Genomic DNA, 19,747 nt, shown 5'->3' with positions numbered 1-19,747 from the left:
GGTCTAATCTCTCTGATTTTATCCTCATGGTCTCTTCGCGAGATATAAGTAGGAGGGAGCAATATACTGCTTGCCTCTTCGGTGAAGGTATGTTCTCGAAACTTCAACAAAAGCCCGTACCGAGCTACTGAGCGTCTCTCCTGCAGAGTCTTCCACTGGAGTTTATCTATCATCTCCGTAACGCTTTCGCGATTACTAAATGATCCTGAAACGAAGCGCGCTGCTCTCCGTTGGATCTTCTCTATCTCTTCCATCAACCCTATCTGGTACGGATCCCACACTGCTGAGCAGTACTGAAGCAGCGGGCGAACAAGCGTACTGTAACCTACTTCCTTTGTTTTCGGATTGCATTTCCTTAGGATTCTTCCAATGAATCTCAGTCTGGCATCTGCTTTACCGACGATCAACATTATATGATCATTCCATTTTAAATCACTCCTAATGCGTACTCCCAGATGATTTATGGTATTAACTGCTTCCAGTTGCTGACCTGCTATTTTGTAGCTAAATGATATGGGATCTATCTTTCTGTGTATTCGCAGCACATTACACTTGTCTACATTGAGATTCAATTGCCATTCCCTGCAGCATGCGTCAATTCGCTGCAGATCCTCCTGCATTTCAGTACAATTTTCCATTGTTACAACCTCTCGATATACCACAGCATCATCCGCAAAACGCCTCAGTGAACTTCCTATGTCATCCACAAGCTCATTTATGTATATTGTGAATAGCAGCGGTCCTACGACACTCCCCCGTAGCACACCTGAAATCACTCTTACTTCGGAAGACTTCTCTCCATTGAGAACGACACGTTGCGTTCTGTTACCTAGGAACTCTTCAATCCAGTCACACAATTGGTCTGATAGTCCATATGCTCTTACTTTGTTCATTAAACGACTGTGGGGAACTGTATCGAACACCTTGCGGAAGTCAAGAAACACGGGGCATCTACCTGTGAACCCGTGTCTATGGCCCTCTGAGTCTCGTGGACGAATAGCGCGAGCTGGGTTTCACACGACCGTCTTTTTCGAAACCCATGCTGTTACCATCAACATATCGGGCGGCCAGACTAAATACAGTAACAAGTTACTGAAACAATCAAGATAGTTTTCAGTGCACTCGGATATTCAGTTAACATGAATAGAACCCACCAAGGAACGATTCGACGACTCCAGTTCGTTCACTTCGAGTAACATGCAACAGACGCGAAGGAAATCGGTCCTTCAAATCTCAAGGAAATCCCAGTCACCGTCGGCAGCGGATCTGCACTCGAACGGCTAACCACTCCGCAGCAGCTGCCCACGCTACTCCGTCGTACCGACTAGGCCGCTCGCCAGCGCCTCACGTCACTGCAGCTCACACAGCTGATACTCGAACTCAGGCCCGTGCAGAGCGAGCGCACCGCAGTTAAATAGCCGTCCGCCAAAGATGCGAAGAAGACAAGCAGGCATCGAAAATCGACTCATAACGATCGGGATGACAATCAGAAGCTTCCTGGCAGATTAAAACTGTGTGCCGGACCGAGACTCGAACTCGGGACCTTTGCCTTTCGCGGGCAAGTGCTCTACCAAAGCACGTGCCCGCGAAAGGCAAAGGTCCCGAGTTCGAGTCTCGGTCCGGTACACAGTTTTAATCTGCCAGGAAGTTTCATATCAGCGCACATTCAGCTGCAGAGTGAAAATCTCATTCTGGAAACATCCCCCAAGCTGTGGCTAAGCCATGTCTCCGCAATATCCTTTCTTTCAGGGGTGCTAGTTCTGCAAGGTTCGCAGGAGAGCTTCTGTAAAGTTTGGAAGGTAGGAGACGAGGTACTGGCAGAAGTGAAGCTGTGAGGACGGGGCGTGAGTCGTGCTTGGGTAGCTCAGTTGGTAGAGCACTTGCCCGCGAAAGGCAAAGGTACTGAGTTCGAGTCTCGGTCCGGCACACAGTTTTAATCTGACAGGTAGTTTCATATCAGCGTACACTCCGCTGTAGAGTGAAAATCTCATTCTGGGATGACAATCGATGGAGACTTGCGCCAGCAGCGCACCAGCTCACTAGGCAGCATAAACACTCCGTAAATTAGTGGAATATAAACCTTTTGATGAGTTTAACTATATCGAATTTTGCAGCTGATTTTTCAGGTACCATAGCTATTATACAGGGTGTTACAAAAAGGCACGGCCAAACTTTCAGGAAACATTCCTCACACACAAACAAAGAAAATATGTTATGTGGACATGTGTGCGGAAACCCTTACTTTCCATTTTAGAGCTCATTTTATTACTTCTCTTCAAATCACATTAATCATGGAATGGAAACACACAGCAACAGAACGTACCAGCGTGACTTCAAACACTTTGTTACGGGAAATGTTCAAAATGTCCTCCGTTAGCGAGGATACATGCATCCACCCTCCTGCGCTGATGCAGCCTTGGAGAATGGCGTATTGTATCACAGCCGTCCACAATACGAGCACGAAGAGTCTCTACATTTGGTACCGGGGTTGCGTAGACAAGAGCTTTCAAATGCCCCCATAAATGAAAGTCAAGAGGGTTGAGGTCAGGAGAGCGTGGAGGCCATGGAATTGGTGCGCCTCTACCAATCCATCGGTCACCGAATCTGTTGTTGAGAAGCGTACGAACACTTCGACTGAAATGTGCAGGAGCTCCATCGTGCATGAACCACATGTTGTGTCGTACTTGTAAAGGCACATGTTCTAGCGGTACGGGTAGAGTATCCCGTATGAAATCATGGCGGTGAATCGAGGAAATACAGTACATACTGACGAAACTAAAATGAGCTCTAACATGGAAATTAAGCGTTTCCGGACACATGTACACATATCATTTCTTTATTTGTGTGTGAGGAATGTATCCTGAAAGTTTGGCCGTACCTTTTTGTAACACCCTGTATATATCGGATTCGTATCCTGCGCGGTTATAAATAATATAGCTCTTTCCCAATAGCCACAGACGCCACTAACCTCTCATGTCTTTTCATTTCGTCAAACTGCTGCTGCGAGTTTTCCTCATTTTCCAGTGTTCTGTCGACGGCTGCTACGCCACCTGCTACAGAGCCAGTCACTGATGGACACGCCGATTTTGGAATTATGGATGGAAGGAATCCACCGAGTGTTCTAGGCAATGGTAGGACACTAGGCGTCTTAATCAGTTACCCTTCCGAGTCCTATTTGCTGAAAGTGATTTTAAATGGCCTGGTGTGACCTTCTTCTTCTTCAGCTTATTCTTTGTCTTCAGTGAATGATGAGCAGCACTCGTAACTGAACTGAAGTTTACACCGACACCCAGTTTAAGTTTTGTGTGGACTCCTTTATCTACTGCTAGTGTGATGCTATGCTGCCTAATAGCGATATCCCTACTTGCATTCGTTTCCATAAATCCGTCAGCTAAACTTCTATCGGCAGCGTGACATCCCGGGAGATCTTCATTTGCTGCATACACAGTATCGTGATGTCTGCAGATCTCTTGCCGCCACACACAATTCACTTTTTTGGCTTTGTTCTTGATCTGCAGGTCATAATTGGGGATGTGACGTTGTGTAAGTAATTCGTCGATAGTAATACAACCTCTGCTGGTGTCTTACTATCATTTATGTTATGATACAGCACGGTTAGACATCTTTGATCTACGTGCTTGGCTACGTAGCAAATCATTGGCATCCACTCACCTGTTGTGTGATAACTGTCAGCAGAACAATATAACAGGAGCCTTATGCCCCTATCGCCTCATGAGACAGTCTACAACAAAGATAACTGGTTCACTAATTTTCTGGCAGCGCGGGATTAGCCGAGCGGTCTGTAGCGCTGCAGTCATGGACTGTGCGGCTGGTCCCGGCGGAGGTTCGAGTTCTCCCTCGGGCATGGTTGTGTGTTTTGTCCTTAGGATAATTTAGGTTAAGTAGTGTGTAAGCTTAGGGACTGATGGCCTTAGCAGTTAGGTCCCATAAGATTTCACACACATCTGAACATTTTTGAACACTAATTCTCTGAAATTCTTCTGTATAGCTATTTGACTACTGCTGTTGTCCTTTATAAGTGCTAGGGTTCGTTATTTCACCTTTGGAAGCTGTAAATATCTCCGATGCCCAGTTGAGTAGTTGTAATTTCACTATTTCTGTCTTGCTTTTCTGAAATACGCACACATCAAAAAAAGTTTTGCATCACCTCGGTTCCGAGAGTTCCGGAACCTGTACAGAAAATTGGAACTGAGATCAACAGTTTATTGCTCATGAAACCCACACATTACATGTTGTACCACCGTACAGCGAGACCTGCAGAGGTGATGGACCAGATGACTGTACACATCGGCACTTCTAATACCCAGTACCACGTCCTCTTGCATTAACGCGTGACTACATTCGTCGTAGACTACTATCCACAAGTTTGTCAAGGCACTGTCGGTCCAGATTGTTCCACTCCTCAACTGTGATTCGGCGTAGATCCCTCAGAGTGGTTGGTGGGTCACGTCGTCCATAAACAGTCCTTTTCAATTTATCCCACGCATGTACGTTAGGATTCATGTCTGGCGAACATGCTGACCACTCTAGTCGAGCGATGTCGTTATCATGAAGGTTCACAAGACATGCACGATGTAGACGAATGCCTCGCCAATATGCTGCCGATATGGTTCCACTATCGGTCGGAGGATTGCATTGACGTATCGTACAGCTGTTACGACGCCTTCCGTGACCACCAGCGGCATCCATCGGCCCAACATAATGCCACCCCAAAACAGCAGGGAACCTCCACCTTGCTGCACTCACTGGACAGTGTGTCTAAGGCGCACAATCTGACCGGGTTGCCTCCAAACACGTCTCCGACGATTGTCTGGTTGAAGGCATATGGGACTCTCATCTCTGAAGAGAACGTGATGTCAATCCTGAGCGGCCCATGCTGCATGTTGCTGGGCCCATTGTGTATGGTGTCGTGGTTGCAAAGATGGACCTCGCCATGGACGTCGGCAGTGAAGTTACGGATCATGCAGCCTACAGCGCACAGTTTGCGTCGTAACACGACGCCCCGTGGCTGCACGAAAAGCATTATTCAACATGTTGGCGTTGCTGTCAGGGTTCCTCCGAGCCAAAATCCGTAGGTAGCGGTCATCCACTGCAGTAGTAGCCAAACGGCGGCCTGAGAGAGGCATGTCATCGATAGTTCCTGCCTCTCTCTATCTCCTCCATGTCCGAACTACATCGCTTTGGTTCACTCCGAGACACCTGGAGGACATTTCGCTTGTTGTGAGACCTTCCTGGCACAAAGTAACATTGCGGATGCGATCGAACCGCGTTGTTGAGCTTCCAGGCATTGTTGAACTACAGACAACACGAGCGGCTTATCTCCTTCCTGGTGGAATGACTGGAACTGATCAACTGCCGGGCCCCCTCCGTCTAATAGGCGATGCTAATGGATGATTGTTTACATCTTTGGGCGGGTTTAGTGACATCTCTGAACAATCAAAGAGACTGTCTCTGTGATACAATACCCACAGTCAACGTCTATCTTCAGTAGTTCTGGGGCGATGAAAAACTTTTTTTTGATTTCTGCTTACATGTATCTATCTTTTCAGTATAACTTTACACGACATTTAGGAGCTCATTATCATGAATGTCAGTTGCTTTCCTTTCCGGGACACAGCTCGGCTGCCCAGGGCAATGATTTGTCTGAGGATAATAGTTAATTATAACGTCTATAAGAATCCAAGTTCACGCTTTTATAGTTTGGGTCAAACATTCCATGATACTTGCCTTCATCTGAGGGAACGTTGACTGGTGGCTTGTTCCACATTGCCGTCTCGAAATATATGTTATAAAGTTCTCCATCATGATCTGTTTAAAAAATTGTCTGGGACGTTATCGGTTCCACCGGCATCAACTGCCAAACACTTGTGCAATTGCCTTCCTCGTCTTTGTTTTCACAGGTAAGACCAAAGCAAATTTCGGGTACACATCAGTTATCATTAAAATATATTTGAAACTTTTATTCTCCTGTTAATATTGAATGATATCTACGATATTTACCTTCCACAAGTCACTGAAACTTCGAATTATAACTTGCCTGCATAGAGATGTCTTGCATGCCGGTTTATGGAGTTCCTGAACAACTGTCTCCATAATTATTATATGAAACGTCTTTCTCTAGGCTCTGACATTAATGAAATGATTTCATTCGATTGTGGTGGATCAGCTATAGCCGATGCTCTGAGCACTTGTAAATATTCTACTATTTCATTTCGGTCGCCATATTAGATGTACAGGGGAGTCTGGTTATTAATTTTATTATTCTAACGATCGTTGTTGATAGTGTCACCATCAGGTATGGCCGATAATGCTGGTTTAATTATGTATTTGTATTCGGAACTCTTGGGTTTAAAATGGCTCTGAGCACTATAGGACTTAACATCTGAGGTCATCAGTCCCCTAGAACTTAAAACTAGCTAAATCTAACTAACCTAAGCACATCACACACATCCATGCCCAAGGCGGGATTAGAACCTGCGACCGTAGCGGTCACGCGGTTCCAGACAGAAGCGCCTAGAACCGCTCGGCCACAGCGGCCGGCGAAAATCTTGGGTATTTAGCTTCTGCTACATTGGCTTTCTTACATAGTTCTCTCAGGTGTAATATCTGATCAGACATTTCAACATCTCTTGGTGGATACCTGTCGAGTTTTGTATTGTTTGTGCATATTAGATTCAATGATACGAGAAAATCAGCCCGCTAGTTTTAAGCGTTATGTTTTATTAACAGCCCTTGACCATTGTTTCAACTGCTGTTTCGTCCGAACAAGACACAGCCGGGGCAAAGCACCACAGGCGCAAAGACGCGAGCTGGTGCCAGTGCCGCAGAGACTCGAAACATGCGCGAGTTCCACCAGCGCCACGCTCGGCGCTGAGGATGAAGACATCGACGTCGCCTCGGCCAATCGCCGGCTGACTGCAATCTGCTAATGACCGGACCACAACGGACAGAGGCCTACTCGGAAGACGGAAGGGCAGCTCTGACCCACTTGGTTCATCGTCCAGGACTGACTTAGACAGGGAACGTTGTCTCGTGAACTCTTAGAATTAAACAGACAGTTGTAAACTGCCTATTGGCTTCTGTCTCGGGTTCTTCGGCCGACGTTCATCTAATGGTTTTTCTGACGTTTCGCCAGCACGAGTGGCTGGCATTGTCAAAGCTTCACCCTCCATTGCCGGTGGTGAACTGGAGGCGAGCTCGCGGCCGCAGACTATATGTACCTGGCGCGCCAACGTCCGAGGGCTTCTCCGCGGTCATTTCCGGTGCGGTTCTCCTCTTGCTACCTGCGACGGTCGTTCGCTCCAGTACGGGAAGCCAGGATCCGTTTACCTTAAGGCTTTCCTCTTTCTTGGTGAAACTGTTCGCGTGTCTTTGGATTTCTACAGTTTCTCTGAACAAGCGCGTGAGATAGTGCTTCTCTACAGCCAGAACTTCCGTGTCGGCGAATTTTATTACGTGGTCGGTCTCATTCAGTGGGTGCTCTGCCACGACCGATTTCTCCACCTGCCCCAACCTGCAATGTCGCTTATGCTCTTTGATCCTGGTGTTAATGGATCGTCCAGTCATTCCGACATAAACTTTTTCAAACCGACAAGGATGATCAAAGGGTGTCTTAGATCGGCGAAGGAGAAAAGAGACCCACTTGCAATGTCGGGAATATACCGCATACCATGCACATGCGGAAAAGTTTATGTCGGAATGACTGGACGATCCATTAACACCAGGATCAAAGAGCATAAGCGATATTGCAGGTTGGGGCAGGTGGAGAAATCGGCCGTGGCAGAGCACGCACTGAATGAGACCGACCACGTAATAAAATTCGCCGACACGGAAGTTCTGGCTGTAGAGAAGCACTATCACACGCGCTTGTTCAGAGAAGCTGTAGAAATCCAAAGACACGCGAACAGTTTCACCAAGAAAGAGGAAAGCCTTAAGGTAAACGGATCCTGGCTTCCCGTACTGGAGCGAACGACCGTCGCAGGTAGCAAGAGGAGAACCGCACCGGAAATGACCGTGGAGAAGCCCTCGGACGTTGGCGCGCCAGGTACATATAGTCTGCGGCCGCGAGCTCGCCTCCAGTTCACCACCGGCAATGGAGGGTGAAGCTTTGACAATGCCAGCCACTCGTGCTGGCGAAACGTCAGAAAAACCATTAGATGAACGTCGGCCGAAGAACCCGAGACAGAAGCCAATAGGTAGTTTGTCAACAAGTGGCCACGAAAGCCTTAACAATTTTGTGAGACAGTTGTAAATTGCATTTTCCATGTACTGTGAAGTTTACCTAGGATTATTTGCACTTACGCATTATGAGCCTTTTTTGTGTTGCAGACTCATATTTCGACAAGTCACAAGGATAAGTAAACCTTTTTAACTAATTTGTGTGACTTTGTTACTAATTTGTTGCAGTGTTATGGAACCGTCGTTCTCCTATCCTGTTACTGGCACCTGGTGCATAGCTGTGTAACAGTGGCAGGGAGAAATTGTCTTAGCGGTTTACAGCACCAGAAGTCATTTCTCGAACTCACAAACTCGGCCTACCGTAACAACAGTAGCAACTCGGCGTCCACAGCAGTACCGAAGAGGTCTTTACAAAATCAACAATCATAAAATTACCTCCTTCGGTAGTACATGGACGTAATAACACAATATTTATTTCAAATTAAAAAAGAGTTACCAGGTTGTAAAGGATGTACAAAATCACTAGGTAAAAATATTATAAAAAAGGTAACTTACATATGTAGTCACATATTGACGATGAAAAATTTCAGAGCTCTGAAATTTGTCGTCGCCAATATATGATTTTGAGCAACTTGTTTATTATATTTTTACCCACTGGTTTTGTAATTCTTTGCACTTTGATCATTCTTTTTAAAATGTGATTTAAAAATTTCCTCAATACGTGCGTATACTGGTGAAGAAGACAATTTTAGAATTAGAAGACGTCAAATCAAACACCTATCCGCCGTCCAAATTTCCAACTTGTTGTTTCATTGGCTTACCAGTTTCGGCGGTATATTACGCCTTCTTCAAGCCGCTGATCGATGTGTAGGAAGATTACCGCCTCTGTGTTGTTGTTGTGGTCTTCAGTCCTGAGACTGGTGTGATGCAGCTCTCCATGCTACTCTATCCTGTGCAAGCTTCTTCATCTCCCAGTACCTACTGCAACCTACATCCTTCTGAATCTGCTTAGTGTATTCATCTCTTGGTCTCCCCCTACGATTTTTACCCTCCACGCTGCCCTCCAATACTAAATTGGTGATCCCTTGATGCCTCAGAACATGTCCTACCAACCGATCCCTTCTTCTGGTCAAGTTGTGCCACAAACTTCTCATCTCCCCAATCCTATTCAATACTTCCTCATTAGTTATGTGATATACCCATCTAATCTTCAGCACTCTTCTGTAGCATCACATTTCGAAAGCTTCTGTTCTCTTCTTGTCCAAACTATTTACCGTCCATGTTTCACTTCCATACATGGCTACACTCCATACAAATACTTTCAGAAATGACTTCCTGACACTTAAATCTATACTCGATGTTAACAAATTTATCTTCTTCAGAATCGCTTTCCTTGCCATTGCCAGTCTACATTTTATATCCTCTCTACTTGGACCATCATCAGTTATTTTGCTCACCAAATAGCAAAACTCCTTTACTAGTTTAAGTGTCTCATTTCCTAATCTAATACCCTCAACATCACCCGACTTAATTCGACTACATTCCATTATCCTCGTTTTGCTTTTGTTGATGTTCATTTTATATCCTCCCTTTAAGACACCATCCATTCCGTTCAACTGTTCTTCGAAGTCCTTTGCTGTCTCTGACAGAATTACAATGTCATCGGCGAACCTCACAGTTTTTATTTCTTCTCCATGGATTTTAGCACCTACTCCGAATTTTTCTTTTGTTTCCTTTACTGCTTGCTCAATATACAGATTGAATAACATCGGGGAGAGGCTACAACCCTGTCTCACTCCCTTCCCAACCACTGCTTCCCTTTCATGTCCCTCAACTCTTATAACTGCCATCTGGTTTCTTTACAAATTGTAAATAGCCTTTCGCTCCCTGTATTTTACCCCTGCCAGCTTTAGAATTTGAAAGAGAGTATTCCAGTCAACATTGTCAAAAGCTTTCTTTAAGTCTACAAATGCTAGAAACGTAGGTTTGCCTTTCCTTAATCTTTCTTCTAAGATAAGTCGTAAGGTCAGTATTGCCTCACGTGTTCCAGTATTTCTACGGAATCCGAACTGATCTTCCCCGAGGTCGGCTTCTACTAGTTCTTCCATTCGTCTGTAAAGAATTCGTGTTAGTATTTTGCAGCTGTGACTTATTAAACTGATAGTTCGGTAATTTTCACATCTGTCAACACCTGCTTTCTTTGGGATTGGAATTATTGTATTCTTCTTGAAGTCTGAGGGTATTTCGCCTGTTTCATACATCTTGCTCACCAGATGGTAGAGTTTTGTCAAGACTGGCTCTCCCAAGGCCGTCAGTAGTTCCAATGGAATGTTGTCTACTCCCGGGGCCTTGTTTCGACTCAGGTCTTTCAGTGCTCTGTCAAACTCTTCACGCAGTATCGTATCTCCTATTTCATCTTCATCTACAGCCTCTTCCATTTCCATAATATTGTCCTCAAGTACATCGCCCTTGTATAGACCCTCTATATACTCCTTCCACCTTTCTGCTTTTCCCTCTTTGCTTAGAACTGGGTTTCCATCTGAGCTCTTGATATTCATGCAAGTGGCTCTCTTTTCTCCAAAGACTCTTTAATTTTCCTGTAGGCTGTATGTATCTTACCCCTATTGAGATAAGCCTCTACATCCTTACATTTGTCTTCTAGCCATCCCTGCTTAGCCATTTTGCACTTCCTGTCGATCTCATTTTTGAGACGTTTGTATTCCTTTTTCCCTGCTTCATTTACTGCATTTTTATGTTTTCTCCTTTCATCAATTAAATTCAATATCTCTTCTGTTACCCAAGGATTTTTACCAGCTCTAGTCTTTTTACCTACTTGATCCTCTGCTGCCTTCACTACTCCATCACTCAAAGCTACCCATTCATCTTCTACTGTATTTCTTTCCCCCATTCCTATCAATTGTTCCCTTATGCTCTCCTTGAAACTCTGTACAACCTCTGGTTCTTTCAGTTTATCCAGGTTCCATCTCCTTAAATTCCCACCTTTTTGCAGTTTCTTCAGTTTTAATCTACAGGTCATAACCAATAGATTGTGGTCAGAGTCCACATCTGCCCCTGGAAATGTCTTACAATTTAAAACCTGGTTCCTAAATCTCTGTCTTACCATTATATAATCTATCTGATACCTTTCAGTATCTCCAGGATTCTTCCATAAATACAACCTTCTATCATGATTCTTAAACCAAGTGTCAGCTATGATTAAGTTGTGCTCTGTGCAAAATTCTACCTGGTGGCTTCCTCTTTCTTTTCTTAGCCCCAATCCATATTCACCTACTACGTTTCCTTCTCTCCCTTTTCCTACACTCGAATTCCAGTCACCCATGACTATTAAATTTTCGTCTCGCTTCACTATCTGAATAATTTCTTTTATTTCATCGTACATTTCTTCAATTTCTTCGTCATCTGCAGAGCTAGTTGGCATATAAACTTGTACTACTGTAGTAGGCGTGGGCTTCGTATCTATCTTGGCCACAATAATGCGTTCACTATGCTGTTTGTAGTAGCTTACCCGCATTCCTATTTTCCTATTCAGTATTAAACCTACTCCTGCATTACCCCTATTTGATTTTGTGTTTATAACCCTGTAGTCACCTGACCAGAAGTCTTGTTCCTCCTGCCACCGAACTTGACTAATTCCCACTATATCTAACTTTAACCTATCCATTTCCCTTTTTAAATTTTCTAACCTACCTGCCCGGGGATCTGACATTCCACGCTCCGATCCGTAGAACGCCAGTTTTCTTTCTCCTGATAAGGACATCCTCTTGAGTAGTCCCCGCCCGGAGATCCGAATGGGGGACTATTTTACCTCCGGAATATTTTACCCAAGAGGACGCCATCATCATTTAATCATACAGTAAAGCTGCATGCCCTCGGGAAAAATTACGGCTGTAGTTTCCCCTTGCTTTCAGCCGTTCGCAGTACCAGCACAGCAAGGCCGTTTTGGTTATTGTTACAAGGCCAGATCAGTCATCATCCAGACTGTTGCCCTTGCAACTACTGAAAAGGCTGCTGCCCCTCTTCAGGAACCACACGTTTGTCTGGCCTCTCAACAGATACCCCTCCGTTGTGGTTGCACCTACGGTACGGCTATCTGTATTGCTGAGGCACGCAAGCCTCCCCACCAACGGCAAGGTCCATGGTTCATGGGGGGGGCCGCCTCTGGTCCAATGAAAATAGAGGCCAGCATTCAGTGACTGGTATCTGTAGATTTTTGAGACAGTGATGACTTCAAACACCACCTCCTGACTGTTAGTCAAACATTTTACAATTGTTGAAATCATGTCAGGAGTTGTTAACAAACGTTTATACCGGCAAATGGTCTGCTGATTTCCTCAAATAATTCTCTATTACCACTATGTATAGAATTCTTAGTTAAATTTTCAGGCTGAGTAACCAGGATGTACCTTTTTTTTCCCTGCTCACTCAGTACATTCTATCTATCGTACTATCAATATAATGTTGAATGAAAACACCACCAGTACATTATAATTCTTCTTCTTCTGTTCTTTTTACCTATTATTACCTACTAATATCGTTTAACAGATTCTGTAACAGGTTTAAAAGTTTCTTTCAGTGACCGGCCTCTTTCCAAATCGTAGTTTCTCCTAGAGAGCCTTGCGCACTTCAACGACGTCTGAATTTTCATTTCAATGTAGAGACGAATGTTCTGCCTTTCCTTGTGTAATTCATCTGTTGTTATATATATATGGAAATGGAAAGGAAGTTCCATGCTGCTTGACAGGACGTAGGGGAACGATGCGGGAGACCCGCACCGCCGCACTAGGCAAGGTCCTAAAGGAGGTGGTTTGCCGTTGCCTTCCTACGACCATAATAGGGGTGAATGACGATGATGAAGACACAGCAACACCCAGTCATCTCGGGGCAGGTGAAAATCCCTGACCCCGCCAAGAATCGAACCCGGGACCTCGTGCTCGGGAAGCCCGCGAGAAAGTTCCTACGGTATATCGACCATCACTCAGTTGCCTCGTTTTGTTGATAAACAGAAACCTGATTTCAGCAATCTCCGCATGAAGTTGTAAATTCTTCGAATGTCATTTCGGGTCCTACAAGTGCCTCATAAATGTGTTTTAAATTCATATTATCCCGTTTGAAAGCAGTCACAGTTTTTGTATTATCTCTTATCAGTTGCTTTGATATCCAAGAATACGTCTGACTTAGATAGGAGACGTCAACCTCTCTTTGCTTGCCAAAGCCGAAGTATTTTCGTGTTTGATCTTGATTTTTCACTGTGACATCGTCGAATACAAACACAGCATTCGGTTTTACCCTGTCAGGTTGTGGACATTGCCACTTTCGGTAATAGGTTTATACGTAATTTTGTCAACGTTTGAAAGTATCTCCTCTAGTATTTGGCGTTTGGGTTCCATAATGATTTTGAAAAGAAATACACATTTTCAAAGCAAACACCATCAGAATCCACTAGTAGGGACACAAGAACATTTGTCTGCCCACAACGCAACTGATCGGCAATTATAGTTCTGATGCTGTGTGGCAATAGTGACCTATTTTTTTCCATTCTGTTGTTCTCTCAGATCTTTAGACTAATAGGTGACGTGGATGTTACGTCCTACCGTTCATGGCGAGTACTACACGATTATACATGAGTTTATATAGGGAAAATGAACACATATGTCTCACACACACACACACACACACACACACACACACACACACACACACACACACACACACTCTTCATTTATTTCTGAATATAGGCAGATATATACACATGCACAAATAAGAACACCATTCTATGCCACCATGAAGTACATAATTCTGTGTATTTATGAGCAACCTTCATCATAATATTGAGCCTCATCTTCCACAGGATTTGGAGTTTCCTGCGACAGTTATAGTAAATCCTTCTGCAATGTTTCATAGAGGCTATAAACATAGGGGCAGCCAGATCAATCTCATATGGAATGCATGTTGAATAGCACAGCTGGATTACATTAAATTCTTCAGTGACGGTTCCTGCATGTGAGTCGATTGTATTTCGTTAAGAAGTTTGATCTTGTGAGCACCTGTACTACTGTAAGTGTTTGAGCATTTCGAGGAAAACTTGCCACAAATCACAACTGAGTTGTCAAACAGTCTACATCTCTCTGTGGGAAACAATATCACCTCAACGCCACAATAAGATGGGTTTTCAAGAACCTCAACAGGGCTGAATTCCCCATCAGACGGCATTACAAACCTGACATTACTTCGGCTTGACTCAAGGTGAAAACTGTATTGTAAATTGTTATATGATGCTGCCGAGACGTCGTCCACAATGCGTACTCGACAACATCAACTGGAAATAGAAATCGAGTTAAATAATGCACACATAGCACACTATACGCACACAAATACAGAAGTACATTGGCGTGACTTAGAGAATGGTGGCCATTTAGTTGACAGGTGATGGTGGCAAAGTTACCTACTCGATCACACGTTGCTTATTGGTGGTATATACATTATTTTTGCAATGCAATGTGGGTAACATCATAAAAGTTGTGTGTGGTCGCTGTACCGCATTTAGCCGTGTGGGAATTACTGTTGGAATCTTTGGTGGTACAGAAAATCTAAGATCTGCGTCTGTGGAATGAACCTGCTACCGTAACTCTTTGTGGTACCTACCATGATTACTACAACTGTACCACAATGACCACATATCATTACTCACCTTTTAGTAGGATTATGTACAAGTATGACTTCCAGATTTATTATTTGACACAAAACGTATTCTGTGGAACAAGTCCCACACATTCCTGACAAATGAATTTTCGTTGGTCTGCTATAAAAAGCCCTGCTGAGTTCTTCCCACTTATTAGGGGGGATATATGTTAACATCTAACTAATAGATTTTCATGTTTCCAAAAGCAGGTCAGCTGTAAATACTATAGCAGTTAAGTTCAGACTGGTTACAACTGTATGGCGAAAATATGTTTACATTTCCTAAGTGGCTTCCCACAAATAATCAACAGGTTTAGGCAGACCGCTACCTACAAAGCATATCTCACTGATTTCTTGCTGAGTGAATAATACATCTGAACAGTTTTCCACATAGCAAAAAAGTAAAGCATCTACGAATAGCAATTCACAAGGTTTCAGGTTATATGTGATAAAACATCTTTCGTCTAGGCTATGAATAACAGTCAAGCTTGGACGCATGGAGAAAACAAACACATTTTCTACAGGTATGAAAGTGTGAGACCTTAATCTTGTGCGTGAATACCTGTGTCAGGTACCACCCTACACCATATATTGTGGAAGAGTGACCCTTACTGTTTCCTATAGCTTTTATTGACCCAGGTCTAGAAAGTATATTCTACTTACGTACACTCTTTAAGCTGATGCTGGCAGAAAGTGAAAATTGCACTTGTACAGAAATCTGATGCATTGTGTTGCTCACTAGCACGTACTCTGTCTTTATGTCCAGAATTCCAGGCCGAGGTGCCGGTCTACCTGGAACACCTGTCCAGCTACACTCGAGACGCCGTGCAGTTGCTATCAGTGGGCGTGACGAGTGTCACGCAGCTGTTCATACCACTGGCATTCAATCTCATGGTGAGTGATATTTTATTTCCTCTTTTTATCTGTGTTGTATGCGGAAGGGATAAGAAAACGACACACATACAGCGTCGCGTGGTCAGTCTCAGAGTCTGTTTCATGTACACTATGTGATCAAAGGTACCCAGACACCTGGCTGAAAATGACGTTCAAGTTCGTGGCGCCCTCCATCGGTACTGCTGGAATTCCATATGGTGTTGGCCCACCATTAGCCTTGATGACAGCTTCCACTCTCGCAGGCAAACGTTCAGTCAGGTACTGGAAGGTTTCTTGGGGAATGGCAGCCCATTCTTCACGAAGCGCGTCGGTGAGGCGTGGCACGAATTCGGCGTTCCAAAACATCCCAAAGGTGTTCTGTGGGATTCAGGTGAGGACTCTGTGCAGGCCATTAAGGGAAGTTATTGTAGTGTAACCGCTCCGCCATAGGCCGTGAGGCGCTCGATCGTGTTGAAAGATACAGTCACCATCCCCGAATTGCTCTTCAACAGTGGAAAGGAAGAAGATGCTTAAAACATCAATGTAGGCCTGTGCTGTGATAGTGCCACGCAAAAAAACAAGGGGTGCAAGCCCCCTCCATGAAAATCATGACTACACCATAACGTCACCGCCTCCGAATTCTACTGCTGACACTACACACGCCATGCCCGCACCCTCCCATCGGATCGCCACATTGTGTATCGTGACTCGTCACTCCACAAAACGTGTTTCCACTGTTCACTCGTCCAATGTTTACGCTCCTTAGACCAAGCGAGACGTCGTTTGTCATTTACCGGCGTGAAATGTGGCTTATGAGCAGCCGCTCGACCATGAAATCCAAGTTTTCTCACCTAACTGTCCTTTCAGTGCTTCCTGATGCAGTTTGGAATTCCTATGTGATGGTCTGGATAGATGTCTGCCTATCACACATTACGACTCTCTTCAACTGTAGGCGGTCTCTGTCAGTCAACAGTACCGTGATATGTCACTCCACGCAACCTTTTTTCCACTGTTCAATCGTCCAATGTTTACTCTCCTTACACCAAGCGAGGCGTCATTTGGAATTTACCGGCGTGATGTGTGGCTTATTAGCAACCGCTCGACCATGACGCGCAAGTTTTCTCACCTCCCTCCTAACTGTCATAGTACTTGCAGTGGATCCTTATGTAGTTTGCAATTCCTGTGTGATGGTCTGGATAGATGTCTGCCTATCACACATTACGACTCTCTTCAACTGTAGGCCGTCTCTGTCAGTCAACGGACGAGGTCGGCCTGTACGCTTTTATGCTGTCCGTGTCCCTTCACGTTTCCACTTCACTATCACATCTGAAACAGTCGACCCAGGGATGTTTAGGAGTGTGGAAATCTTGCGTGCAGGCGTATGACATAAGTGACACTCAATCGCTGGACCGCGTTCGAAGTCCGAGAGCTCAACGGAGCGACCCATTCTGCTCTCTCATGATGTCTAATGACTACTGAGGTCGCTGATATGTACCTGGCAGTAGGTGGCAGCACAATGTACCTATTATGAAAAACATATATTTTTGGGGTTTCCAGATACTTTTCATCACATAGTGTATACTTGGCTCACACTGTTGTTATCTTTACTTTTGAGACTGCAATGCTACCTCACTGCAAGACTTCTAACCTATCAGTACGTCTTCGGTGATTGTGGGGTTATTAGCCTGAGAGCACAAGATTGCAAGGCATAAGGATAGAGGATACAGTTGTTCGTATCTTTATTTCTTGTACTTTCGCAGAATTTGCCTAACAGATTTACGAAACTTAGCATTAGTCCCTATTGTACAAGCATAAACCTGTTGGCTACTTAATCATTGGAGATAGGTCGACGTACTACTGTGCCGTATTTTATCTTACCAGTTACGTATTTGCTTATTTGGAATCTGTTACTACCTGGGGCTGGAGGAGCGGGGTCAGAGATTATATTCCCAGCATAATTATAGTGTTTGATTATGTACGTGGCGCGTAAATTTTTGTGTGATGGTGTAGTTGTTGTAAAGAGTGTTCTTATCCATCATTACTTTTGTGAAACAAATAATATCAAAGAGATAGAGGGGATGGCCAGTACTTACCTCAGCTCAGTAAAGCCGATAGGTACACAAAACAGAACAGAAAATTTACATATCCTAGCTTTCGGAACTTTGTTCCTTCGTCAGGGAGGAGAGAGAAGAAAGAAGGAAGAAGGGAAAGTGGATTCAGTTACTCACAACCCAGGTTATGAAGCAAAAGGGAAAGGTAAACAGGGAGGGTAGAAAAGAGGGAGGCATGGGTGTCAGAGGGAAGCCAAAGATATACTATAAGTACTGTGCCAGCTTCAAACCAAAGAGGATGCATACAGATGTAAAGAGGTATATAGTATAAAGATAAACACACGCATCTTTTCATCCTAATCAGTTGTGTTTATCTTTATCTTTATACTATATACTTTTGTATGCATCCTCTTTGGTTTGAAGCTGGCACAGTACTTACAGTAGAATATCTTTGGCTTCTCTCTGACACCCATGCCTCCATCTTTTCTACCCTCCCTGTTTACCTTTCCCCTGTTGCTTCATAACCTGGGTTGTGAGTAACTGAATCCACTTTCCCTTCTTCCCCTTCTTCCCCTTCTTCCCCTTTTTTCCTCTCTCTCCTCCCTGACGAAGGAACAAAGTTCCAAAAGCTAGGATACGTAAATTTTCTGTTCTGCTTTGTGTATCTACCGGCTGTACTGAGCTAAGTACTGGCCATCCCCTCTATCTCTTTGTTAGTATTTGTTTGACATCTTTATATGAGATTTTCCATTAACCATCATTACTTTTCTAATGTAATACTAATTCATTTGCTACGGAAAATGTGGGAGCACTCCCATCCTGTTTCAGTTAAACTGCCAAGAAATAGTCTAAATTCACGAAATGCATCTGGTTTACTGGTAGGAAACGTTCTATTGATATCAAATAATTCAGCTTTTTATTGCCATGAAAAATTCTCCTTTGAAGAAAGTATACTATTGCTGTTGTTGTCGTCTTCAGTCCTCAGACTGGTTTAATGCAGCTCTCCATGCTACTCTGCCCTGTGTCCTACTAACCGATTCCTTCTTCTAGTCAAGTTGTGCCACAAATTCCTCTTCTCTCCAATTATATTCAGTACCTCCCAATTAATTACGTGGTTTACCCACCTAATCTTCAGTATTCTTCGGTAGCATCACCTTTCGAAAACTTCTATTTTCTTCTTGTCTAAACTATTTATCTTCCAGTTTTCACCTCCATACATGGCTACACTCCATACAAATACTTTCAGAAAATAGTAGACTATTGTATGGTTTTAAAATTGATGGCAGAATACTTGAGAAATGACCATTGCTTAGTAAACGGTAACTACTGTTCAGAATAATTTAATATCTTTATTTACTTTTTCCTGGATATAAATTGTTTTAAAAAGAATTCTGAATGTGTTGGTTACCTGTACCACTCTCACTTACAAAGGTCTGCTCTGAGAATAAAATTCAAAGACGTGATTCACACAAATATACCTCCTCCCACTGTAGTTCCTTTACCATAGTGCCATAATGTCACTATAACTAAAGAATGAAACACACAGCTATAGGTGTTTGTTCGTATCCCGGGTATGATTACTTGTCTACAAACACCAATACAGAATAAAAGCGACAGACTTACGTTGCCCAGTCTGAAACTCGTAAGATCAATAAACTGTGCTACATTCCTTCAAATGTTTAAGATTCGAGACATGTTTAGAACGACTCTCTTTTAGAAGGTCGTTCGAAAGCTCAAATTAATATTTCCGGTCCCCCAACAACGGCAGCTGCCTTTGCGTGTACAACTTCAACTCCGCTGTAAATCGTAGAACATTATATTCAGGCTTCTTACCTCGACAGAATGCATTCATACATTCAAACGTTTGTATTGTAACTACCTAGAAATAACTGCCGCTCTCTTGTCTGTTCTTATAGGCTGAGAAT

At 43.8% G+C, this 19,747-nt stretch overlaps 1 protein-coding gene across 1 annotated transcript in view; it reads left to right on the top strand.

Moving 5' to 3' along the window:
• Positions 1-19,747, top strand: part of LOC124717127 — an 85,368-nt gene that overhangs the window by 31,132 nt on the left and 34,489 nt on the right. Inside the window, exon 4 of the mRNA XM_047243863.1 lies at positions 15,665-15,792. Coding sequence (XP_047099819.1) covers positions 15,665-15,792 — 128 coding nt within the window. The remainder of the gene's footprint in view (positions 1-15,664; positions 15,793-19,747) is intronic.

This window comes from Schistocerca piceifrons, chromosome 9 (assembly GCF_021461385.2).
Source record: "Schistocerca piceifrons isolate TAMUIC-IGC-003096 chromosome 9, iqSchPice1.1, whole genome shotgun sequence".
Lineage (NCBI taxonomy): Eukaryota > Metazoa > Arthropoda > Insecta > Orthoptera > Acrididae > Schistocerca > Schistocerca piceifrons.
The sequence above is the reverse complement of the archived record's forward strand: the minus strand, read 5'-3'. Positions and strand labels throughout refer to the sequence as shown.